Genomic DNA, 26,080 nt, shown 5'->3' on the forward strand with positions numbered 1-26,080 from the left:
CCACAGTATAGCATCAAAATTATCCATCTCCATGGAGACAAGCAAAGGTCAAATCCGTGAAGACCTGAGCAAAGAACGTTTTTCGAAGTAATTTGGCAATACAGATGAGTTTAATGCCATACTGTGGGACATTTCAGGCAAAGCAGTGACGTCTCATTGGAAAAAAAAAAACAGGTGACGTATCAACAAACCAGAAAAGTTACACAATGTAGCTTTAAAATGGCAGAAACATCTCATAATATTACGGCAAATACATTTCCAGCACACGTTTTAGCTTCGAGAGATTTTTTAAGGACTTTTTTTGTTCAGTTTGCTCAAATCCAAACCACTCCACAAAAAACATCTATTTCACAATAACTTAACGAAAAAGAAAAAACAACAACACCTTAAATAACTTGGCTTAGTGCTTGTGTTTGAATTCATAAACCTAAAACAGCCACAGGTAAAAGTGTGAATGAAGTCTTTAACATTGTGTAACTAAGCAACAGTGGTGCAAAGTGCGTTGGGTTTGTCCATTAAAAGCAGGTTTACGTGACGTCCCGGTTATGAGTCCATGTGTGTGTTACTGATCGTGTTTGTCCTTTGATCGATAAAAAGGTAAATATAGCGATAATTTCACTGTTTAAATATTTGAGTTTTGAGTTTTCTGGTTGAGACCTAAAGCTTGGACCACTTCTCCGGTCAGGCCTCTTTTCAACGTCCGCCGCACTGAAAAACACACACAAAAATACATTATCATTATTAACAAGTTTAAGTTTAAGTTGAAAAAAACACGTTTACATTAAATTACACTGCATTATTTCTCAATTCTAATAGGAACTAGAAAAGCACTCAGAGAGCGCAGACCTCCGCCAAGGACTACCTCCATTTTTTATATAAATTGCGATAAAATCAGTCTTCTGGATCAGATCCGGATCAGCCTTTGGAATATGAAAGAGGATCCCATTGTTCATCCCTGAGTCAAATTTCATGGGGTTTGGTCAATAATTAACGAGATATTGAGAAACAAAATTTTTGGCCCCATTTACCACAATGTTAACTAAAATTTCAAAGTGATCCAGAATCCAGGATTTCTTCCGGATCACCCCCAAAATGAAATCAGTTCTTCCTTTTCACATTCCCAACAAATCGGTCCATAACATTTTGAGTTATGTTGCTAACAGACAAACAAACAAACAAACAAACAAACAAACAAACGCCGGCAAAAACATAACCTCTTTGGCGGAGGTAAATATTATTTAAATCTACACGGTGTAACTTTTCTGATGCCAGCTGTTTGTTTTCATGGAGATATTTTTGCTTTGCCTTGAATTTTCTACAGCATGGCATTAAACTTTTCCAAAATTTGCAGTTGCAGGTCAAATCTATGGAAAAGCGACTACGCCGACAGTGAGAATGCATCTTTTTGTGTTCACGTGTATTGTATGTATTGTGTTTTTAAGGATATTTTTGAGGAATAAAAATACCTGTAATTTACTTAATGTAAGATAGATATCAGATAGAATAGATTTTAAGGCATACTGTGGAACATTACAGGCAAAGCAATAACATCTCCATGGAGAAAATTAGGTGGAGGACCCTCTACCTGAAAGGTTGCTCTGTGTACCTTTAAAAAATGGTTGTGGGACAAAAACAGTCAATGTTGAGATAATTATTTAAATTGTTGCTATGTTCTATGACTAAGTAAGTCATAAATAATCTACATTATAAAGGCCAAACAAATACAATGACACTTGCATGAATAGATATAAAACTAGTCTTTAAATAGATCAATCCATCCATTTTCTTCCGTTTATCTGGGGCCAGGTCGCGGGAGCAGCAGTCTGAGCAGAGACTCCCAGACTTCCTTCACCCAAGACCCAGGGTCTCCTTCTGGTGGGATGTGCCCGGAACACCTGCTGAGGGAGGTGTCCAGGAGGCATCAGATGCCCGAGCCACCTCAACTGCTCCTCTCAACGTGGAGGAGCAGCAGCTCTACTCCGAGCTCCTCTGGTGTGACTGAGCTCCTCACCCTATCTCTAAAAGGAGCGCCCAGCCTCCCTGCGGAGGAAACTCATTTCGAGCGCTTGTATCCGCGATCTCGTCCTTTCAGTCATTACCCAGAGCTCATGAACATAGGTGAGAGTAGGAACGAAGACTGACCGGTGAATCGAGAGCTTTGCCTTTCGGCTCAGCTCCTGCTTCACCCACAATGGTCCAATACAGTGACCGCATCACTGCAGATGCTATAAAAATACTGTTGGTTAAAGGTTCCATATTACTCAAAACAGACTCTTGTGAGCTTGTTCCATTCACAAGTTTGAGTAACTCTTTATTATCCGTCTACATCTCCAAAGCTCTAAAATGCTCTGTTCCACCTTGTGATGTCATGTAGTAGTAGTTTTCAAGTGAACAGCTACATTTACGTTTAGTTCAGCAGAGATTGGCAACTGCAAGACTGAAATCATTCAAATGATTCTAGTGAAGGTGAATGGAGTTTAAAAACACAGCGGAGCACTGAAAACACAAGTTGGAACAGTGTTTTCAGTTTGAGAGAAGAACTAGTTTGTGTTTTAAACATGTGTGAATGAAATAAGACAAACTCCGGGTCTGTTTGTGATGAGGAAACAACATTATAACATAGATATTGTAATGTGAGTCCTTTAAACTGCTGTAGTCAGTTTTTTTTTTTTTTTTTTTTGACCTCATGTGAAGAGTCTGATCTTAATCTGACACACGAGGGACTTTTGTGTCAGACTCCAAACACTGATATGAAGCTCAGGAGATACCGGTGTTTTGGACATAGACAAATGTTGAAGTTAAAAATACAAGTTTAACAGTGTGACCTTCTGGGAAATAACTTTAGAATAAGCAATAGGAAGTATGATGTCTCACTATGTTTAAAGGTGCATTGTGTAACTCTTCTGGTGGAGGGTCCGTCAAATCCTTTTTTTGCTTTGTCTGGAATGTTTCACAGTATGGCATTAAGCCTTTCTATCTTCATGGAGACCAAACCGGCCCAAGTTACAGGTCAGATCTGTGGAGAGGCGACCCCGCTCAGTCAGAATGTTTGTTTTTGTAGGTATTTTTGAGCTATAAAACTACCTGTTGTTAAATAAATGTAAGGCAGAGCTGTTTAATGTCACACTGTGGAACATTCCAGGTGGAGCAGTGACATATCCAAAGAAACAACGGAAGGACACCCAAAAACCGAAAAGTTACACAATACACCTTTAATACAGAAACCTTAAAGCCCAATTAGACCAGCAACAAGCCTGTATTTTATTAGTCATATGAGATTTGATTATTCATTCGTTCAAGGTTCTGTGTTTTTCATTCAAATATGCAAAAAGAAAAAAACAAGACAGAATGAAATTTGTTCCTCGAGGCTCAGTGATTAAAATAGACCAGAACAATAGAGCAATAATAAATAAGCAATATTAAAAAGAACTTTAAAAAGGAGCTATTGTGCCAGAATTGTGCTTTCTTCATCCTTGTGTAACCATGGCTTAGACTTGGTTTAGTCCTGGTTTAGTCCTGGTTTAGTCCTAGTTTAGTCCTGGTTTAGAAGGACCTTGCCAAGTTAGGTGCCTAGGTCTAAGCGAGGTAAATGAGCGCTTTCACATCTGTTACTTTTGGGTCCTGTTTTGAGCCCAGTTTAGTCTGGTTTTGGTCCTGGTTTTGGTCCTGCTCTAGTCTCGTTCTGGTCTCTAATCTTTGTCTATTCCTGTTCCAGTTCAGTTCCATTCTAGTCCCGTTCCAGTCCTGGTTTAGTCCCGTTCTAGACCCGGTCCATTCTAGTCTGGTCCTGGTCTAGTCCTGGTCTGGTTCTGCTCCAGTCTTGATCTAATCCTGCTCTAGCCCTAGTCTAGTCCTTGTCTAGTCCTGTTCCAGTATGGTTCCATTCTAGTCCAGTTCTAGTTCCATTCTAGTCCGGTCCTGGTCTAGTCCTGGTCTAGTCTTGTTCCAGATTGATTCCATTCTTGTCCCGGTCTAGTCTTGTTCTAGTCCCGTTCTAGTCTTGCCCTAGGCTAGTCCTGGTCTAGTCCTGCTCTGGTGCTGGTTTAGTCCTGTTCTAGTCCTGTTCCAGTTTGGTTCCATTCTAGTCCAGTTCTAGTCCCTGTAGTCCCATTGTAGTCCCATTGTAGTCCCATTGTAGTCCCATTGTAGTCATTGTAGTCCGCTCAAGTCTGGTCCTGGTCTGGTCCTGGTGTAGTTTGGTCTAGTCCTGTTCCAGTTTGGTTCCACTCTAGTCCCGTTCTGGTCTAGTCCTGCTCTAGTCTTTGCCTAGTAAGGTTCTGTTCTAGTCCCGGTGTAGTCCCAGTGTAGTCCCGGTGTAGTCCCGGTGTAGTCCCGGTGTAGTCCGGTCTGATCCCGGTCTAGTTCGGTCCTGGTCTAGTCCCGCTCTAGTCTTGGTCTAGTCCTATTCCAGTTTGGTTCCAGTTTGGTTCCATTCTAGTCCCGTTGTAGTTCTGTTGTAATCCTGTTCTAGTCCTGCTTTGGTGCTGGTTTAGTCCTGTTTTAGTCCTGTTCTGGTCCCGTTCTGGTCCCGTTCTATTCACATTCTAGTCTAGTCCTGCACCAGTGCCTGTTCATATATTTTCAGTCGTGTTCTGTGCATTTGTGTTCAGTTTGTGTTCAGTTCTCGTGCACTCACGTGACTTCCTGTTGACCCGGGAGCGTTTGCGGTTCTTGGGGCTGGACTGTCGGTCGGAGGGATTCTGGGTAACGGACTTCACCAGACGGTCCATGATCTCGTCTGTGGCGTCGTCCTGAGGGCTGGCGTCTTCTTTAGACGAAACCGAGTGAGAGGGACTGACTCTGCCGCCGTGACCTGACGAGGAACAAACAAGACACGGTCTAAACTTCCAAAATAGTGAGGTATTTGAGGTGTATCTCAGACTATTAAAGCAACAGTATGTAACTTTTTAGCCAGACAATAGACTACTCCATGATGTGGGGAGGAAAAAACAAGAAATAGTCTAAACTTAAACATAAAATTACAAATGACGAATCCATTACCAGTTTATATAGCGACATTATGTCATATGTCAATACATTATTTCAAATGTCATGTATTTGAGGTATATTCAGAATATTAAAGCAACAGTATGTAATTTTTTAGCCAAACAATAAACAACAACCATAAAAGCTGTTTCCACCTTCATTTTGGTTATTTGGCCTGGAGTAGGGCATCCTCCTCCTTGTTTCCAAGTTATTCCTTTGGCTATAATCTTTCATAACTACACAACTTATCAATATGAGAAAGTATGATTTTAACTTTCTGTTTCAGTTGAATCATGAAGGGGGCCTTCAGAAAGTTGCATACTACACTTTTAAGAAGCTTGTCATGTGAAATAAAAGTACAAGTACAAAAAAGTACCTGTACAAAATTTTGACCCATAAGTGAAAAACAAGTTTCAGTCTGAACTAGGGCTGGGGATCATTAAGAAGTTATTATACATACAGTAAATTTTCGATTTGATATGATTCAATATGATATATTTCAAATCGATTTGATACGGTTCAATAAAAAATAAAGCCTAACTCATGTTTGTCTTTATTAAACCAGTGAAAAAAAACAGTGAAAATATCAAATGTCTGGTGTAAAAACGTTTCCTTCCTCTGAACAAGCAACAAAACTGTAGCTGTAACAAAATAATTTATTAAAATATACCAAAAAATACTCTTAGTGATATATCGATATAGCAGCCCACGATATCGATACTGTATCATCACATTAAACAATACGATATTTTGATATTTTGATATTTTTGCACACCACTAGTCTGAACTGTCCCGCCCACTCAGTCCTTTCTCTCATTCTGGTGGAAATAAAACTGTCTGGAGTCACAGGCAGCTGTTTAATGGTTCTATTCTAACAGGATCTTGTCAGTATTTGGCAGTTGCTTCCTTGTGGTTCTTATCTAACAAAATGCATTTTAAAACGTACAGTCAATATCATTCAGTTAGATTTTTTTTCACAAATTGTTGCTTCTACACCATATTATAAGCAGTGGCAAAGTTAGCAATTTGGGGGCCCTAGGTGAACTTGAGTTTGGGGCCCTCACTTTTTTTTTTTTTTTTTTTTTATATATTTATTGTCTGTTTTCCCCATTGTTCTTGAGACATGCACATCTCCATTTATTTGAATTATGGTGGATTGAAAACTTGTCTTATTAGTTCAGTTGCCTACTAGAAAACCAGAACTGAAAGTTTGTTTTTTTTTTGTTAGTACAATTACATTTTTGTTTACATTATGATTATTGTTTAAAAGTAAACTACTCTTACTTAATGTCATATTGACAGAAAATCAAATTGCACTGAGGCCTCGGCCATTTGTGACACTGAGGGAAATTGTGTGGGGGGCCCCTCCAGGTTTGGGGCCCCTAAGCAGCCGCCTATTTTGCCTTATGGTAGCGCTGCCACTGATTATAAGAAGTAAAACCGTCTTAAATAAATTCCTTCCAGTCTAATACTGGCTTTAACTGCCAAAGATGTGCTGTTTGATCTGTTCCAAAGAACTCTCCGACCCCAAACCTCTCAAAAATCTTGCTACAGGACACAACAACAGGATGCACAGAAGCTGGAATTGAACCACCGACCTCCCAGTTATAACACGATAACCCTACCACCTAAACCACAGTGTTTCTTTATGTGATAATAGTCTCGTGGATATGTGAGTCGTCTTACTGCGCACGGCCCTGGACCTCCTCAGACCCTGTCCCACAGTCAGACTGTCGGCCCCGCTGCTGATCAGGAGGTTCCTCATGTTCTCGTGCTCCTCCTGCTGCTCCGCCTCCACGTCCGCCGCCATGGAGACGGGGGCGGGGCTGTCCGTAGGCACCGCCCCCGAGAACTTCTCCGTCTGAAAACAATCAATACTTAATTTAGTCTTTTAATTCGTTTTTACACAAGATTACTCCAATGAACACTGCTACTACAGAAACATCTCTTAGAAGTCAACTAAACCTTAATTGGAAACTGATTTTTAAGCAGATATTAACATTTTTAAGTTCTAAGAAAGGCCCAGAAATGTAGTTACAGTGAGCAGTGTGGTGAGCAGTATTTTTTGCCGCTGAATTTCTGAGGAACAGCTCAAATGAGAATAGGAAATTCAATACTGGACCCAGCTGGGAAACACTCAAATCAAAATATTGAAAATAATGGAACCAATATCTCGCTCATTTCTATTTTTAATTCTTCCAAACTTTAGGAGGAATCATTCACAGCTTTAACCACCACTAGGAACTGGAGATCTGATTCACTGAACCATAATTAAAGAACACTTATTGTGCTTGAGTTTGCTGTATAGTTATAATCTACAACATTTTGTGCATTTTAATAAAAAGAAACAAGAAAACGGCGATTCCCAATGGGAGACGACGTTGCTGTGAACGCCATCACAATGAAGATTCTGTAACTCTAATGGAAAGCTGCAGATCACACTAGTGAGCAGCAGATTTTTTTTTTCTTTTATACAAACACTGCCGACTCCTACGTGTGTCAGTGATTAAGAAAATGCGAGAATGAAGTAAGTACAGAGGAGTGGGCGAGTACCAGTTGCTGTGAAGACAGGGTTGATCAGCAAAATGGTGTTTTAAAAATAAGTGATTAAAGATTGCTCAAACATGACAAAGAAGAAATTCAATGTGTCAACTGGACAAAAGTTTATTTAGTCGAATTTTGCAGCTCATCCAAGCTTCTTCTTCAGTTCAGAACTGAAGAAGAAGCTTTATTTGGTTGAATACATTTGTATGTATTTGACCAAATAAACTTATGTTCAGTTGACAAATTGAATTTCTCCTTTGCCATGGATTCTACCCGAATGACATTCACATTGCTCAAATGTGCACGAATCACACCAAATACAACTTCGAGATGGTTCCTGTTACGGCCCAGGCTGTGCTCTCCCCCGTCCCTTCCTGTCGCTCCCCTCTGTCGCCAGGTGCCCCCCATCCTCTGGGCCTGCCACACTGCCACGTCGCCAGGATGCCCCCGCCGCTCCACCATCATTGTTCGTATTTTTACAATAAAAGCCCATTCACAGGTTAAACGTCCCCACTGTCGTATCCTCCCTCATTTTGTTGCGGTCCTTTGAGTCAGGGCCGTAACAGAGTCCTGCATGGGTCCATTTTTGGAGACCCGCACCCACCCGCCTGTTAACCCGTGATTTTATCAAAGTTAAACCCGCACACGCCAGGACCTGTTAACATTCCACCCGTTACCCGCCCGTACCGGTGATAAATGACACACAAATTAAAATCATTCTAACTGAAGCGTCCATCAGAATACGAACTGAAACGTTACGACTTCAAGAATTACAATTATGAAATGAAACGATTAAGCTTTCTTCAGTACGAATACGAATTCACAGACACGACTCGACTGTCAACACTTCACAGGCTTTATTTACTGAGCAGAAGAAACACTGATCGAGATGCAGAATTTTTGCGCCGCACACGAACTGAACCAGGACTGAACCAGGACTGAACCAGGACTAAAACAGGACTAAAACAGAACTAAAACAACTAAAACAGAACTAAAACAGGACTAACCAGGACTGAACCAGGACTGAACCAGGACTGAACCAGGACTGAACCAGGACTGAACCAGGACTGAACCAGGACTAAAACAGGACTAAAACAGGACTGACCCAGGACTAACCCAAGACTGAACCAGGACTGAACCAGGACTGAACCAGGACTGAACCAGGACTAAACCAGGACTGAACCAGGACTGAACCAGGATTGAACCAGGACTAAAACAGGACTAAAGCAGGACTAAAACAGGACTAACCCAGGACTGAAGCAGGACTAAAACAGGACTAAAACAGGACTGACCCAGGGCAGATTCCAGGACAGAACCAGGAGGACTAAACCAGGACTGAAATAGGACTAAACCAGGACTGAAATAGGACTAAAACAGAACTAAAACAGGACTAAAACAGAAAAAACAGAACTAAAACAGGACTGACCCAGGACTAACCCAAGACTGAACCAGGACTGAACCAGGACTAAACCAGGACTAAACCAGGACTGAACCAGGACTGAACCAGGACTGAACCAGGACTAAAACAGGACTAACCCAGGACTGAAGCAGGACTAAAACAGGACTAAAACAGGACTGACCCAGGGCAGATTCCAGGACAGAACCAGGAGGACTAAACCAGGACTGAAATAGGACTAAACCAGGACTGAAATAGGACTAAAACAGGACTAAACCAGGACTAAAACAGGACTAAAACAGAACTAAAACAGGACTAACCCAGGGCTGATTCCAGGACAGAACCAGGAGGACTAAACCAGGACTGAAATAGGACTAAAACAGGACTAAACCAGGACTAAACTTGAACTGAACCAGGACTCACTGTTGGGACTGGCTCGGAGATGAGCCCACGTAGACTGTCGGGTGACCACGGGCGAAAGGACCGGAGCAGATCTCCGCACGCACGGACGTAAGTGCAGCCGTCACCCGCTCTCTCTCACTCGCTCGGGGTTCTCTCTCACTCTTAAGTCCAAGATTAGTCCTGGTTAGTCCTGTTTTAGTCCTGACTCGCCCGTGTGTAATCACTACCCGCCCGTAAAATTCCAGAACGTTAAAACCCGCCCGTTTCAGCAACTATTTATTTCAACCCGGTGCAGGACTCTGGGCCGTAAGAGTTCCTATTTACTTCTTGCTGCATTTCCTTTTTTAGTTTTGTTTGTTTTAGTTGATCTAGTATAAGTCGGCAGGTACAAAAGAAACCAAACATTTTTTTACCTCAGTGATCATCTTTCCTCTGGTCTTGGTCCTCTCCCTGTGCGCCGCCTTCTTCCTCTTCAGGGTCAGCGCTCGGTCTCTCGAGGTGCGATACTCCAGGGCAAACTCACTGATGATTCTGCAGAAGTTTGTGATTTTCACGTCGCGCGCCGAGAACGAAGGCTGACCCAGAAACAGCAGGAACGAGTGGAAGCGGTTTATCACTCGTCTGTGGACCACTTTCAGAATGATGATCCGCTGGGTGCAGTCCTTTAAGAAATCCGTGAGCTTGTTCTTCAGCGTGGCCTTCGTCTCGTGTTTGGCCACCACCTTCAGATTGTCCCACGATGCTTTGCAGCGTCTCTCCAGCTGCGCCAGGCTTTCAGAGAGCAGCTCAAAATCAACCTAAAAACAAGACAGTAGCTGAGTATAGAACTTCTCCACTTCTATAAACCTCTTTAGACTTTTGTTTCTCGACAGCTCTAACTTTAGCATCAACCTACCCACATAAAAAATCACTCTGTAGCAAATGTTTACATGAAATAAACAAGTTTCACAATTGTCAAATAAGAGTTGCCTTCATGGAAATTTAAACAACTCACTTCTTTCATAATCATGTTTTAAAAAATATTGCACATGTAGGTTGTTTTTTTCTCTAAAAATATCAGCTTTTACAATATACTGTATGAGAAAAGAAAATAGGGTTGCAATTATAATATCCTTTTGGTTATGGTAAAAAAAAAACTAAGACCACACCTTCAACCATTTATAATTTAACTTTAACCGTGCAAATTTGCCTGCCGTAACGCTCCCTTTACGAGGACATCATTACCGCCTCTCCTTGGCACGTGCACTGTAGCGCAGGTGGCCAGTGCGCAGAGGAAGCGCCAAGGAGAAAGGCACGCGTTTGTCTTTCTCCTGTTAATGTTCACGTTTGTGCGTAAATGAGAAGTGAGTATTGTTTTATGTATTGTTCTATACAGTTTGGTGTGTAATTTTTTATCGCTTGTTTCGCTATATCCTGCTTAATCTATTCTATTATAACTTTGTCATTTACCACCCAATCCGCCATTAAACACGCATTCTGCTAATTATTCATGACGTTATTAGGTGGTCTCTGGCGCCACCTGTTGGACTTACATTGCCACTCCCAATATTGTGCACTTACGGACCAATACCTTTCATTCTTCATATGGTATAATTAATATGTTCATTTGTATTCTTTTTGTATATTTGTTATTATTGGTGTGTGTACGGTTCTAATTATTTGTATATATTTCTTTCTTTTTCTGTTCTAGATAACCACACAATTACAATCACAATCACACAATCATAACCATCAATACTCTGGATCCCGCTGCAGTCTTTCTGACCGAAGACTTAGGCCAGACTCCCGTAGGCCAGCATACATCATATATCCAATATTTCACATTAACTATAATTTAGATACAGTTTTCCCACGATTCGATACGTATCTCGATACATGGGTCACAATATTGATTTGATTTCGATACATTTTTAAGACTCAAAAAGAAAAAAATCTTATGTATTTTTTGGACTATAAGGCGCACCAGATTATAAGGTGCAATATCAATAATGTTGAATTCTGTCGTCTATTTTCATACATAAGGTGCAACGGATTATAAAGCGGGTTAAGCGAAACAAACGGACGACACTTGAGACTGATCCCTTAGTCCAGGCGGCCACGATCCATTGGCAGATCGTGGCCTAACTCGCCCGGCGTCGCCTCCCTGTCTTGGTGAATGTTTATTATGAATGTGAATGTGGGTGGATAATTTAAGTTTGTTTTTTTAATTTCCTACAAGGACGACTCAAATATACATTGAGCACATGGTTAGTTTGCATAAACTATAAGCGCTGAAAAAAACAGCTCGCTCCTTGTGCGCTGATGCGATTCAGCTTCTGTCGGACTAAGGACCGTAAATTGGGCTTTACTCGGTGAGGTTCCCGACTACTGTAGCCATAATTGTCCAACAATCCATCAAGCGGTGCGGCTTCGTAGTTTACCAAAGTCGTACTAAAACATTTTGAGCGCTGTTTACCACATAAAAATCGGTTTGAGGTCAGTTAGCACAACCAGAATTAATAAATAAGGTGCACCGTTGATTTTTGAGAAAATTAAAGGATTTTAAGTGCGTCTTATAGTCCAAAAAATACAGTATTTTTTTAAGTGTTTTAGTTCATTTGGTTCAATGATTCACAGCATTTTTATTCAGTGAAAATAAGAACAGAGCTTTCTCAGGCTATTTTACGTTTTATAATGTACCAGTCTGTTCTTGATATAGACTGGTTGGGGAGTTAAACTATCAGACTTTTCCTTTTTTGATGATGATTTGATGATTTATTTTCCTCCCGAGTCCTCTGTTAGAATATTTCAGCCGTAAGTCTCTATGGAGAGATTTTCTGCTGCATTTGAGGAGGACGCCGCGGTAACAGTTTCTCTTTAGGACCAAAATAAATGACAGCACAAAGCACATGGAGGGACACGTGCAAATCAAACGAACATGTGAATTGAATCATGAGACCAGTACTGAATGATTGAATATTATATCGAGTATTGTTGAGTACAGGTCTCCTTAAAACATACACTGTGTAACTTGTCACCAGGGAGATATACTACACTTTTTCCATTTTTCTAACGTTTACTGTTGACCAAAATGAATTCTAAACTTTTGATTCATGAAAGTGTCCACCTTTAGCAGATATAACAGCTGAACACACTCGTTCTTTTTACAATAGAATTCAAATTCAACAGAGTTTAGTCCTGGTTTTAGTCCTGGTTTTATCCTGGTTTTAGTCCTGGTTTTAGACCTGGTTTTAGACCTGGTTTAAGACCTGGTTTTAGACCTGCTTTAGTCCTGGGTTTAGTCCTGGGTTTAGTCCTGGTTTAGTCCTAGTTTAAACCTGGTTTATTCCTGGTTTTAGACCTGGTTTAGTCCTAGTTTAGTCCTAGTTTTAGTCCTGGTTTTAGTCCTGGTTTTAGTCCTGGTTTTAGACCTGGTTTTAGACCTGGTTTTAGACCTGGTTTTAGACCTGGTTTAAGACCTGGTTTAAGACCTGGTTTAGTCCTGGTTTTAGACCTGGTTTTAGACCTGGTTTTAGACCTGGTTTTAGACCTGCTTTAGTCCTGGTTTTAGTCCTGGTTTAGTCCTAGTTTAGTCCTAGTTTAAACCTGGTTTATTCCTGGTTTTAGACCTGGTTTAGTCCTAGTTTAGTCCTAGTTTAGACCTGGTTTAGTCCTGGTTTAGTCCTGGTTTAAGTTCTAGTTTAAGTCCTGGTTTTAGTCCTGGTTTTAGACCTGGTTTTAGACCTGGTTTAAGACCTGGTTTAGTCCTGGTTTTAGACCTAGTTTTAGTCCTGGTTTTAGTCCTGGTTTAGACCTGTTTAGACCTGGTTTTAGTCCTGGTTTAGTCCTGGTTTTAGTCCTGGTTTAGTCTTGTTTAGTCCTGGTGTTAGTCCTAGTTTAGACCTGGTTTAGTCCTGGTTTAAGTTCTAGTTTAAGTCCTGGTTTAGTCCTAGTTTAGACCTGGTTTAGTCCTGGTTTAGTCCTGGTTTAAGTTCTAGTTTAAGTCCTGGTTTAGTCCTAGTTTAGACCTGGTTTAGTCCTGGTTTAGTCCTGGTTTAAGTTCTAGTTTAAGTCCTGGTTTAGTCCTGGTTTTAGTCCTGGTTTAGCCCAAAATGTGAAAACAGGAAAATACCTCAGTGTAATCCATTTATTTCAACAAAGTAACTGTAATCCAATTACCACTCACTGAAAAAGTAACTGTAACTGAATACAGTTACTCGTAATTTGTACTCTGATTATGTAACTCCAGTACATGTAATCTGTTACTCCCCAACACTGATTATGCTAAATCGAGTTTTTGAGCTGTTACAATTAATTAAATAAACATGTATGTAGGACAGAAGTGAGTTAACTTGTTTTGAGCTTGGTTTTAATTATTGATTATTCATATTTACTTTGGCGGATCTGGTGATGGCTGGTATCTCCGAGTACAGGTCTGTGGACTCGGGGTACTTCTCCAGCACCAGGTTACAGGTGTGATGGAGCAGAGACTGACGCTGCACCGTGTCCTTCACCTCCACCACCTTCTCCAGGTAATTCAGCTCAAAACCTTTGGCCTGAAACAAGAGACACAGACAGACACAGGGGATTAAACTGTGGGCGCAAACACAGAAATCTACGTTACATCAGGAGCTTGTGTCGGGTAATAACACAGGAAGTCTGCTGTTCACGTCAGATATGAGCATCAAAAACGACTTAATCAGCTGTTTCCCGTCCAGCCATCAATGACAGAGCACATTTTACAAACAAGATTAAGAATTTAAGAAAACAAAATCAGTAGAATAGAATATAAGTATCGCTCGATTTAGCTTCACCAGTTTTCTAATGGCTGTATTTCTTATTATATGTATTTTGAAAGTGTTATTTTAGAGAGCCATTATTTTGAAATTGCAAAGACTGGTTTTATAAGTTGTTTACTGCCCCCTGCTGGCATGAGAAGGGAGTGGACGCACCAAAACATCTATGGTCTTGACATATCTGGTCAAGAAGATGTGACAGAATCAATGTTGTAAGGGTTTTATCATTTCAGAAAGAAAGAGCTGAGAATGATCAAAAGTAATATCGTATTTTTTGGACTATAAGTCGCACTTTTTTCATGGTTTGGGTCTTTCCTGCGACTTATACTCCGTGCGACTTATATACTAAAATTTTCAGACTGACAGACACGAGAGGCTCTAGGCTTGAGTGTCAGTTTTCTGCACATGTCTCCTGCAGAAAAAGCCTCTGTCCTGCTGCAAGTAGTGAAATAAGCGGCCGAAAATGGTAATCGAGCAGCACAAAAAAAGTTTGGAGTGAGCGAGAAACTTGTGAGGGACTGGCGGAAAGCGGGGATGGAGAACACAGCTTCACGGTAACCAATATGCACCATGAAACTTTCCTGAAGTCACTGGATGAATCGACAAAGCCTGAACTTCAGTGACACTGAAACCATCCTGTCAGGATTCAAAAAGGCCGGAATAATTCTAACTGGAACTGATGCTGAGTCTGACGACAGCGACACAGAAGAGGAAGCTCTGTTTACCTCTCCAGAGGTCGCAGAGTTGTTCGAATGTGACACCGAGGATGAAGAATTGAATGGATTTAGTGATTTGGAGTGAGATGGAGAGTTTTTAAACTTGTTCTGTTCTGTTCTTGTTATAGTTTATCTGAAGAACTGTTCATATGTGACATTAACAGTCTGTTGTTCTCTGTTTTATTGTTATTACTAGAACTTGACTTTCAGAATGAAATGTCTCTCTCTCTCTGATTTTATAAAATAAATTTCCCCCAAAAAAGTGCGACTTATAGTCCGGTGCGATTTATATATGTTTTTTTCTTCCCCATGACTAATTTTTTGGCTGGTGTGACTTAACCTCCGGAGTGACCTATAGTCTGAAAAATATGGTTAAATAAGTGTTTTCTCTCTCACGTTGGAGCTGTTGAGGAAGTTCCCGATGGCGAGGAGCGTGGCCAGGATCCTTTTAAACGTCTGATTAGACGCCAGCTGCTCCATCCCCAACTTCAGGTCGAACAGAGGCTCAGCGATCTCCTGCAAAACACCACAAACCAACATAAAACATCTATGATTATGTTCCAGGAGCAGCACTCAAAGCAGAGGCCACAAAGTAGGTAATAAAACAACAATGTGTTCCCAATGCAGCTTTCGTTCACAGCAGTATGTGGTGCTGCCACTGAGTTCAAAATGACTATTCAGAAGATAATTACAGTATTTAACATCTTATTCTTCTGGGTTTACAAGCGATAACAGGTTTTATTATTACATGCAGACTGTGCACAGTGGGCTGATTTTAAAGTCCTGATTTTACAATATAATCTATGGGGGGGGAAATAAACTTTTACAGTTAGGAACAACAGAGGCAATTTGTTACTGTGCCAGTGAAAAAATAAACACATTTGAAGTGAGCATTTTAAAGTTGCTCTATTTATGTAACATTATTGGTGCTTGTCTCTATGGAAATGTCACACACTCAAAATATTCCACAGTACAACAACAAAGACAAAAGGTTGATGCAACTAAACTTAATTACAGGTCAGATCTGTGGAGAGGTGACCCCGCTCACAGTAAGAATGCATTTTTAACATAGTAGCAGTCTTGGTTTCGAGACTGGACTCGAGACCATTTTTTTTACAGTCTTGGTCTAGTCTTGGACTTGACTGCGTTTGGACTCGATCTAGTCTTGAGCTCGACCGTGTTAGCACCTGGTCTTGTCTTGAGCTCGACCGTGTTTGGACTTCATCTAGTCTCAAGCTTGACCGCGTTTGGACTCGGTCTTGTCTCGGGCTCGACCGCGTTTGGACTCAGTCTTGTCTCGGGTTCCACAGTATTTGGACTTGGATAGTCTTGATTTAGTCTACTTAGTCTCAATTTGGTCTCGATGGGCCGTGGTCTTGGTCTTGTCTCGGTCTTGGCCTTTGAAAGTCTCAGGCTTATCTCGGTCTCGACCCTCAGAGGTCTTGGTCTTGTCCTGGTTTCGGGACCCTGTGGTCTTGGATAGGTCTTGGTCTCGGGACCCTGTGGTCTTGGACAGGTCTTGGTCTCGGGACCCTGTGGTCTCGGGACCCTGTGGTCTGGACAGGTCTTGGTCTCTGGACCCTGTGGTCTCGGACAGGTCTTGGTCTCGGGACCCTGTGGTCTTGGACCTGTCTTGGTCTCGGGACAGGTCTTGGTCTCGGGACCCTGTGGTCTCGGACAGGTCTTGGTCTCGGGACCCTGTGGTCTTGGACAGGTCTTGGTCTCGGGACCCTGTGGTCTTGGACAGGTCTTGGTCTCGGGACCCTGTGGTCTCGGGACCTGGTGGTCCTGGGACCCTCTGGACCTTGGTCTCGGGACAGGTCTTGGACTCGGGACCCTGTGGTCGGGACCCTGTGGCCTCGGACAGGTCTTTGGTCTCGGGACCCTGTGGTCTTGGGACAGGTCTTGTCTCGGGACCCTGTGGTCTCGGGACTGTGGTCTCGGACCTGGTCTCTTGGTCTCGGAACCGTGTGGTCTTGGACAGGTCTTGGTCTCAGGACCCTGTAGTCTCGGGACCCTGTGGTCTCGGGACCCTGTGGCCTCGGGACCCTGTGGACTCGGACAGGTCTTGGTCTCGATTAGTGCGGCCTTGATGACAACACTATCAATGTTTAATACCATACAGTGGAACGGTACTGACAAGGCAATAAAATCTCAAAGAAGACCGTTAGTTAAAAAAGTACCTAAATAAAAAAATACCGTAGTGTTGTGCAGTGTTGTGTTGAGGTGAGAGCTGTACCTTCTCTAGAGTCTCGTAGTTGAGTTTGAAGGCCCAGAGTTGTAGTCTCGGGGTCAGGGCGCTGATGGAGGCCAGACTCAGGAGGAACTGTTCAGCTGTGCCCAGAGGGACGTCGGGGTTGGCGAGCTGAGCCTCCTGGATCATCTGCTTCTCCTCCTCTGTGGGCACCATGGTCAAGATCTTCTGCTCAGAGAGAAAAGAAAGGAAAAAAGTTAAGAAAAAATACCTCAGTCTAACCAACAATATCATGTGTTATACAGTACTCATATTACAATAAAATATTATCGTATGTCTTGGCTTGAGTTCACATCTGGTCCTGGTTCTTCATTGTACAAGTCTCTTTGATCCTGGTTTAGGGCCTGGTTTAGAGCCAGGGTTAGGTCCAGGGTTAGAGCCAGGGTTAGATCCTGATTTAGGGCCTGGTTTAGATCCCAGTTTAGGGCCTGGTTTCGGGCCTGGTTTAGATCCCGGTTTAGGGCCTGGTTTCGGGCCTGGTTCAGGGCCTGGTTTAGATCCTGGTTTAGATCCCGGTTTAGATCCCGGTTTCGGGCCTAGTTTCGAGCCTAGTTTAGATCCTGATTTAGGGCCTGGTTTAGATCCCTGGTTTAGGGCCTGGTTTAGATCCCGGTTTAGGGCCTGGTTTAGATCCCGGTTTAGGGCCTGGTTTAGATCCCGGTTTAGGACCTGGTTTCGGGCCTGGTTTAGATCCTGGTTTAGATCCCGGTTTAGGGCCTGGTTTAGATCTTGATTTAGAGACTGGTTTTAGATCCTGGTTTAGATCCGGTTTTGGGCCTGGTTTTAGATCTTGATTTAGAGACTGGTTTAGATCCTGGTTTAGATCCCGGTTTAGGGCCTGGTTTAGATCTTGATTTAGAGACTGGTTTAGGTCCTGGTTTAGGGCCTGGTTCAGGGCCTGGTTTAGATCCCGGTTTAAGGCCTAGTTTAGGGCCTGGTTTAGATCCTGATTTAGGGTCTGGTTTCAGGCCTGGGTCTTAGTGCTGGTTTAGTCCTGGCTCAGTAGTTATTTAGGCACAGTTCAAACTTCTAGTCCTGGTTTAGTCCTGGTTTAGTTGTGGTTTAGTCCTGGTTTAGTTGTGGTTTAGTCCTGGTTTAGTTGTGGTTTAGTCCTGGTTTAGTCCTGGTTTAGTCCTGGTTTAGTTGTGGTTTAGTCCTGGTTTAGTTGTGGTTTAGTCATGGCAAAGCAGAGATTTAGGCAGAGTTCAAGCTTCTAATCCTGGTTTAGTTCTGGGTTTAGTCTCATTTTTGATACAAAGTGCATGGAGGTGTGAACAAGGCCATATTCTCTCTCTTTAGTTTTTATCGTCTTTTATTTAACCACTCGGGAGAGCAGACAAGCAGACAGTGCATCAATTTAAACCCAACCTGAGCCAGCGGCAGTTCAAAATCTAATTTAGAACTCAATTAGATGAACCTGAATCTGCTTAAACTGCAAAAGACTCCTGTGGACCATCTGCACTGCCCGAACCTCATCTTTAAAATATGCCACTGGGAGCTGTAATCTGGATTATAAATATACAATAACTCATCAAACTCATGTTCAGACATACAGGCAGTGTTAAAGTTAAAATATCAACAGTATTTTGCTAAGTTTTCTGACATTATTTTGAACAGACAGCTGTGTGTTTTGGTGAAGTTTACCCAAATAGCTTGGTTTAAGGAGACCTGTAACCAGAGGTGGAAACTCGAGTCAAACTTGAGTCACTATTTTTAGGATTTCAGACTTGACTTGATAAAATGGACTAAGACTTGGGACTCGATTTGGACTTGAAGGTCAGAGACTCGGGACTTGACTCGGACTTGAACCCTGTGACTTGAGAAGACTAGTCTGTTTTTAGAAAATACTTTTGTCTCTATAGTTGGTAAATGCGGTGCTTAATTTTAAAGAAACAAACTGGAACATGTCCCTCCCACTTCTCTGTTTGGTCCTTTGGATGTAACTGAAGTACTGTGATGTAATACCCTCAAATGTACTACAGTAATATACAGTACAATGCAGTAATATACAGAGGGAACTACATAGAACATGATCCGTCCATTTCAGTGCAGACGAGACAAGAAAATAAGTCTTATATAGCTCTTAAATCTGAATTCTTTCTATTCTGACCGTAATGATTCACACTAAGATCTTGTCAAAACATTTAAAAAGGAAAGATTTGCATTAATACAACTCTTAAATAAATATACCATGACTTTTAAATACAATTTAGTTCAAAATTCATATAAATTGCAAAAATCTAAGCTTAGTACTTTGGTTTAAAGACTTGAAATGACTTGAAGCTCAGAGCAGACGACTTGGACTTGACTTGGACTTATGGACCAGTGACTTGAGACTCGACTTGCCTATTTTTGACGTGGGACTTGACTTGGACTTGAGGTGAAAAGTTTACTTGAGGCTTACAAAATAACGACTCGGTCCCACCTGTGCCTGTAACTTTTTCACACAAGCTTCAATATTGTTGAAAAGTGGCAAATCAACTTCTAAATCTTGAAATATTTGAATAAAAACGACACTTTTGTCTGATTACAAGTGTTTTGAAGAGGGGGTATTACGCAAAATCGAGTTTTTGAGCTTTCTCCCATGTTACAATGACATTCCCTTATCAAAAAACATGCCTGAAGTGGTTATAGACGTCATCCATGCATGTTTGAGTAATTTAGTGATCTCTCGTGGGCCTGTTCAAACTCTCTTTATATGCCCCCACATGACAATTCTCCATAAAAACACAAAAACACGATACAAAACTGTACACAACAACTTGACAAAACTGATGCGATGTGCAGTAGTTTTATTGGCGGGATGCACAATGATTATAATGTTATAGCGCTCTGAAGGGGGAGTGACTTAGCAAAGGGAGGTGGGACTTATTGAAACTTATAAAACATGTTAATATGTTGTTTTCGGTGAATATAGCATCTTCAAAACAATAAAACGTAGCATAGTGATCTAAATATGTTATGTGTTTGCAGTTAATACGCCATAGAAATAAAATATCTGCTCTTTAATCTATTTGCTTTCTTGAAAACCTCAATAATCGGGGTCAAGGGGTTTTGGTAAATGTAAATGTAAATGTAACTCCGTAAAGTTTGACAGAGACTGTACCTCGATGCCTTCTTTGGTGATGGCGAACTCGTCGAAGTTGAGAATGGCACTCTTGATGACGTGAACAGCGGGAAGAACCGTCATCCCGATGTTTATGGCGTTGCTCCTCTTCGAGTCCAGCACCAGGATCTCAGGTTTCTTCAGCTCCGGCCCTTTCTGCACAAACACAACCGCAACAGAGAGTTTCATGAGGACATTCTACTGTAGGTGGATAGTGTGCGATTGTACCTGATGCCCTGGAGGAAGTCTGGGTCAAAAATAATAATGTTTAATTATTATTATGAATTCAGATTATGCGGATTTCAGTCAGTGTGTGTTTATTCTGAATGATTTGATTCTGTACCAAACTGCACAAGTCATGTATAAAGCTAAAAATAAGCACTTACCAAAAAATCTTCAACTACTTTTTTGTGAAAGGGAAACAAACTATAACTTAAGAGGCGTTTTGAATTTTAAATTGCCTCGTGCTCGAACGACAAGAAAAAGTTTTTGTGTCTCTGTTTGTGGTGTGAAATTATGGAACAACTTGAAAATAGAATTAAAACTTTGTTCGAATATACATGTATTCAAAAGGGCAATTAAAAAATTAATTATTTCAAAATACTGTGCGGAAGAAATGAGTGCTTAGGGTATATGTGTGCATGTATATGTATGTGTATGTATATGGGTGTATATATATGTATATATATATATAGGTATGCATGGGTATGTGATGTGTATGTAGGTATGTATATATTATATCTGTGTATATGATGTGTACTATATCTGTGTACATAATATACATATATTTGTTGTTGTCTGTTAGATTGTAATGCAATGGAGGTACTGTGCAATTATTGCTTATAATGTACAGGAAATGAGAAGTCTGTATTTGTTCTTCGTTAATTTGGGACTGTAGAAAAAAGGGGTGGGGTTAAATAAGTATTTACTTCCTCCCACTCCTTTTTCGGACACATTAAAATTCTGCGTAACATTTATTTTGCCTGTTATTATAGAATAGAAATAGTTACTTTTTGTGTTATATCTATGTATTTACGTTTTTGTCTTTTTTTTATTATTTAGTTTTTTGTTTTTGTTTTTTAATTTATGTTCTATGTATTACTGTCCGAAATAAATAAACATAATAATAATAATAATATAATAATAATAATAATTCTAAAGGCCCTCTACCTCATAAGCAACTTTTGAGATCAAAATCAGTCCACTCTGTACTGTCTACAACCAATAAAGCATTAAATTGTCCAAGTATCAAGAAGTGCACGTTAGCATGCTAGTTATTGTGATGGCAAAACTACACTCTGGTCTCTTGATCGAAGAGTCCAGCTCAGACAACCCTGGTCGTAAGGCTAAAGTTGCAATATTAAAATGAATTCAATCATCTCAAGTATTGAACTGTCAGAGAATCAGGAAGTGCGTGTTAAAATGCTAGTTGCTGTTAGATTTACGGCAAAACTACACTCCGGTCTCTTGATTGGGAGTGTCTAGCTCAAAGACACAATGACACACAACTCTGGAGGTAAGGCTAACATTGCAATATTAAAACAAATCTAATCATCTAATAAAGTATTCAACTGTCAGAATCTGGAAGTGCGAGTTAGCATGCTAGTTGTTGTTAGCTTTATGGCAGAAGGACTCTTCAGTGAAAGTGTCTAGCTCAAGGACACAATGAGAGACAACCCTGGTCGTAAGACTAATGTTGTTATATTAAAATTAATCATCTCAAGTATTCAACTGTCTGAGAATCAGGACGTGTGTGTTAGCATGCTATTTGTTGTTAGCTTTATCACAAAACTATGCTCTGGTCTCTTGACTGGAAGTGTCTAGCTCAAGGACACAGTGACAGACAACCTTGATGGTGAGGCTAAGGCAATATAAAAACAAATCTAATTATCTAATAAAGTATTAAATGGTCCCAAAATCAGGAAGTGGGTGTTAGCATGCTAGTGGCTATAAACTTTACAACAAAACTATTCTCTGGTCTCTTAAATAGTGAGGTGATGGTGGTGGAATGTTGGAAAATTAAAACTAATCTAATTATAAAGAATGAAATTTTCAGAGAATCAGGAAGTGCGTGTTAGCATGCTAGTTGCTGTTAGATTTGTGGCAAAACTACGCTCTGGTCTCTTGACTGGAAGTGTCTAGCTCAAGGACACAATCAACCCTGGTGGTGAAGCTAAGGGTCAATATTAAAACAAATCTAATAATCTAATTATAAAGTTTTAAATGGTCCAGTAATCAGCAAGTGCACATTTGGATGCTAGTTGCTCTTAGCTTTACGGCAAAACTACGCTCTGGACTCCTGATTGGAAGTGTCTAGCTTAAGGACACAGTGACAGAAAATCCCAGTGGTGAGGCTAACGTTGTAATATTAAACTTAATCTAATTACCTCAAGTATTCAGTTGTTAGAGAATCAGGAAGTGAGCATCAGCATGCTAGTTGCTGCTGTTAGCTTTATGTGACTCTGCTCTCGAAAACTGCGCAGAGTAAACTCATTTCACGTTTTAAAAGAGAAAAATCAGGTACAGTGAGTTGGGTAAAATGGCTGAAAAGTCATGTTTGGTTCCAGAGTGTTGTCACCTTGTTCATGGGCAGTTCTTTGGCCTTGGACTCAAACAGATGTTCCAGTTTGGCGGTATCCACGGTAACCTTATCCAGCGACGCCCACACGGTCCCGCGCCCAAACCTGCACTTCTGAGGTCCCCCGTCCGCCTGCTTCAGCTCCCGCCAAAACAACTTCACCGTCTTCTTCTTCTTCTTGGGCACGTCTCCGAACGCAGAGCCCAGGGGAGGAGGGGCCGGGGCCGAGGGAATGCCGCCCCCTGGTGGTGGAGGAGGAGGAGGGGGAGGTGGAGGAGCGCCTGAAACAAACCCAGGAGGAGGAGGAGGAGGGGGCGGGGGAGGTGGTGGAGCAGAGCCGGGGGGAAGAGGGGGAGGTGGGGGTATCCCAGACACAAACCCAGGCGGAGGAGGGGGAGGCGGGGGAGGTGGAGGTCCAGAGCCAGGCGGAGGAGGCGGGGGAGGAGGGGCCCCTGATAAACGAGAACTCGCATCCATAGTGTCCATGTCCAACACGTCAATGTCCTCTTCATCGAGCAGGTCTGAGAAAGTACACAACAGAAGTCAGCAGTAATAAAAATATGACTTACTATGTGTAAGTCCAGGGGTGTGGTACGCAGGGGTACGCCGTCTACCCACTTCTCCCAACGAGATATAAAAAAAAAATATATATAAAATTGTCTACAACTTAACTGTCCTAAAGTGACCTGAGACATGAGGGACCAGGACTGAACCAGGACTAAATACAGGACTAAACCAGGAGGACTGAACCAGGAGGACTGAACTAGGACTAAGTGGATGGGCCCAGAGGTGCGCCCACGTAGACTGTTGGGTGACCGCAGGCGAAAAGACGGGCGCAGAGTGGTTTAGACTTGGTTTAGACGAGGTTTAGATGTGGTTTAGACGTGGTTTAGACATGGTTTAGACCTGGTTTAGACCTGGTTGGTGGTTTAGCTTTAGTCCTGTTTTAGTCCTGTTTTAGTCCTGTTTAGTCCTGTTTTGTCCTGTTTTAGTCCTGTTTTGTCTGTTTAGTCTGTTTAGTCCTTTTAGTCCTGTTTTTGTTTTTTCCTGTTTTTCCTGTTTTAATCCTGTTTTAATCCTGTTTTAGTCCTGTTTTAATCCTGTTTTAGTCCTGTTTTAGTCCTGTTTTAGTCCTGTTTTAGTCCTGTTTTAGTCCTGTTTTAGTCCTGTTTTAGTCCTGTTTTAGTCCTGTTTTAGTCCTGTTTTCGTCCTGTTTTCGTCCTGTTTTCGTCCTGTTTTCGTCCTGTTTTCGTCCTGTCCTGGTTTCGTCCTGGTTTCGTCCTGGTTTCGTCCTGGTTTCGTCCTGTTTTAGCCCCATTTTAGTCCTGGTTTAGTTCTGGTTTAGTCCTGGTTTGTTGGGCCAGATTCATCACATCGCTGACCTCACGAATCACGTACCCCCACTTAAAAATTTCCACTACACCACTGTGTGAGGCTATTTGATTCATTTTCATGAGCAGATGGCAAATGTGAAACCTGCCCCCGTCCCTTCACCTGTGCAGTAACATAGGAAGCCTCTAGTGGTGATACGTGAGAATACAACAGGGGTGGGTCAGCTAATCTAATTATGGATGGTGGCTTTAAATAACACTTTAGTTTAGGGACCACACGTTCATAGCTAGCTAACAGTAAAATGCATAATAATAAGTGCTTAATTATTACTATTGTGTTATTGTTTTTGTATATTTGTATATATATTGTGGGAGCATGGGTGACACAGGCTTTGGTTTAAATGAGGCTTTAAATAGCACCCAGGAGAGATCACTAGATTACTCAAACATGCATTGATGACATCTAAAATCTCTTCAGGCATGTTTTTGGAGAGAAAACATTATAACATGGTGGAAAGTGAAATAAAAACTGGTATATAACACCCCACTTTTTAATATGTGCTGATACATTTTACTGTATTTCATTGTGATTTACATGACAATAACAATAAAACTAATTGTATATTTAAAAAAAAAAAAAAAAAACGGAACAATTTTCAATATTGGGGAAACCTCTTACATCACTGATATGCTACTGAAACCAATAGACATGATACTAATTAAAAATTATTTTAAAAACTGAGACCTGAGAAGTCGAGGTCCTTGATGCGGAGGGATGCGGCCGAGGGCTGGATCTGGTCCCAGGCCTCGGAGCCTCCTGAGCCCAGAGGGGTCATCTGAGTCCCCTCCAGACGCTTGGTGTGGGTCTCGATGTCCACACTGGCCTGAGACCGGAGAGAGCGAGTCTGTGGAGAGAGACACAGACAGACACATTGAAATGATCAAAATTATTCTAGTGAAGGTGAAGAGTTTAAAAACACAGTGGAGCACTTCCTGTATTACAGTTCGAGAGAAAAACTCTAAATATGCGGGTTTGTGTGTTAAAACGTGTGAATAAAACTACACAACTTCAGATACATTATAAAATAGATAAATCTGAAAACAGCATAATATAGGCCCTTTAACAGTTAAACAAGAACAAAATAAAATGTACAATAAACATATGAGTAAAACCAAAATCTGACATTCATTTCACCAGCTTTTGTCTCTGTTGGAGTTCGTGTAAACTCACCTGTTTCTCCTCTGCGAGTCGAGCCAGAGCGGCCTGTGCGGAGCCCTCCAGTCCTTCCAGCTCTGCCCTGCGGGAGGCGCTGGTGTCAGTGGGACTTTCCACTGAGCGCCTGATGCTGGACAGACGCTCCAGCACACGACCCACACTGCCCGTGTCTCCCCCGGACACCACCATCACCAGAGGTCTGCGGGCTGGGACAGAGACGAGAGGAGAGGGGGGTTAATAAAACAACTGAAGTAGAAATGTACTTGATTTTATTATTTTATTTTGTTGCTGGATAATGCATATTTGTTTAATCAATAATAATAATAATGGATCAGATTTATATAGCGCTCAAAGATGCTTTACAGAGCATTATTCATTCACTCCATTCATACTAACTAGACCAGGGGTGTCAAACTCAAATTCACAGAGGCCAAAATTAAAAACTGGAACTAAGTCGTGGGACAAACTATGGGAAATATTTACATGTTTTCTCTTCTTTCAAGATAAGTATTGTTAAACATTTTAAATGTTAAATGTTTAATAATAGCTTTGCTTAAACATTGAATCCAGAACAAGCAAAATACAAAATAATAACAACATTTTAAATAAATAATGTCTCTATAGTTTATCTGTAGCGGCGGGCAGCTCTAAAACATATTTGACATGACCTCGCGGGCCAAATTTCGCCAGAGTTTGACATGTCTGATTTAGACAATGTGGGTGAAGTGTCTTGCCAAAGGACAGAACAGCAGTTTTTTTTTTTTTTTTTTTTTTTT

The 26,080-nt window shown here is 41.3% G+C and overlaps 1 protein-coding gene across 3 annotated transcripts in view; it reads right to left on the reverse strand.

Moving 5' to 3' along the window:
• Positions 1-342: 342 nt before the first annotated feature.
• Positions 343-26,080, reverse strand: part of fhod1 (formin homology 2 domain containing 1) — a 155,348-nt gene continuing 129,610 nt past the window's right edge. For all 3 annotated transcript variants that reach the window (XM_055154410.1, XM_055154409.1, XM_055154408.1), the window contains 11 exons: positions 25,320-25,510; positions 24,834-24,993; positions 22,758-23,278; positions 20,180-20,335; positions 17,059-17,241; positions 15,216-15,335; positions 13,702-13,863; positions 9,742-10,125; positions 6,673-6,847; positions 4,637-4,813; positions 343-708 (listed from right to left, as the gene is read on the reverse strand). In XM_055154410.1, the coding sequence (XP_055010385.1) occupies positions 623-708; positions 4,637-4,813; positions 6,673-6,847; positions 9,742-10,125; positions 13,702-13,863; positions 15,216-15,335; positions 17,059-17,241; positions 20,180-20,335; positions 22,758-23,278; positions 24,834-24,993; positions 25,320-25,510 (2,315 nt within the window). In that variant the 3' untranslated portion in view covers positions 343-622. The remainder of the gene's footprint in view (positions 709-4,636; positions 4,814-6,672; positions 6,848-9,741; positions 10,126-13,701; positions 13,864-15,215; positions 15,336-17,058; positions 17,242-20,179; positions 20,336-22,757; positions 23,279-24,833; positions 24,994-25,319; positions 25,511-26,080) is intronic.

This window comes from Boleophthalmus pectinirostris, unplaced genomic scaffold (genome assembly GCF_026225935.1).
Source record: "Boleophthalmus pectinirostris isolate CB_2022bp ecotype Guang Dong unplaced genomic scaffold, ASM2622593v1 HiC_scaffold_19, whole genome shotgun sequence".
In the NCBI taxonomy this organism is placed as follows: domain Eukaryota; kingdom Metazoa; phylum Chordata; class Actinopteri; order Gobiiformes; family Gobiidae; genus Boleophthalmus; species Boleophthalmus pectinirostris.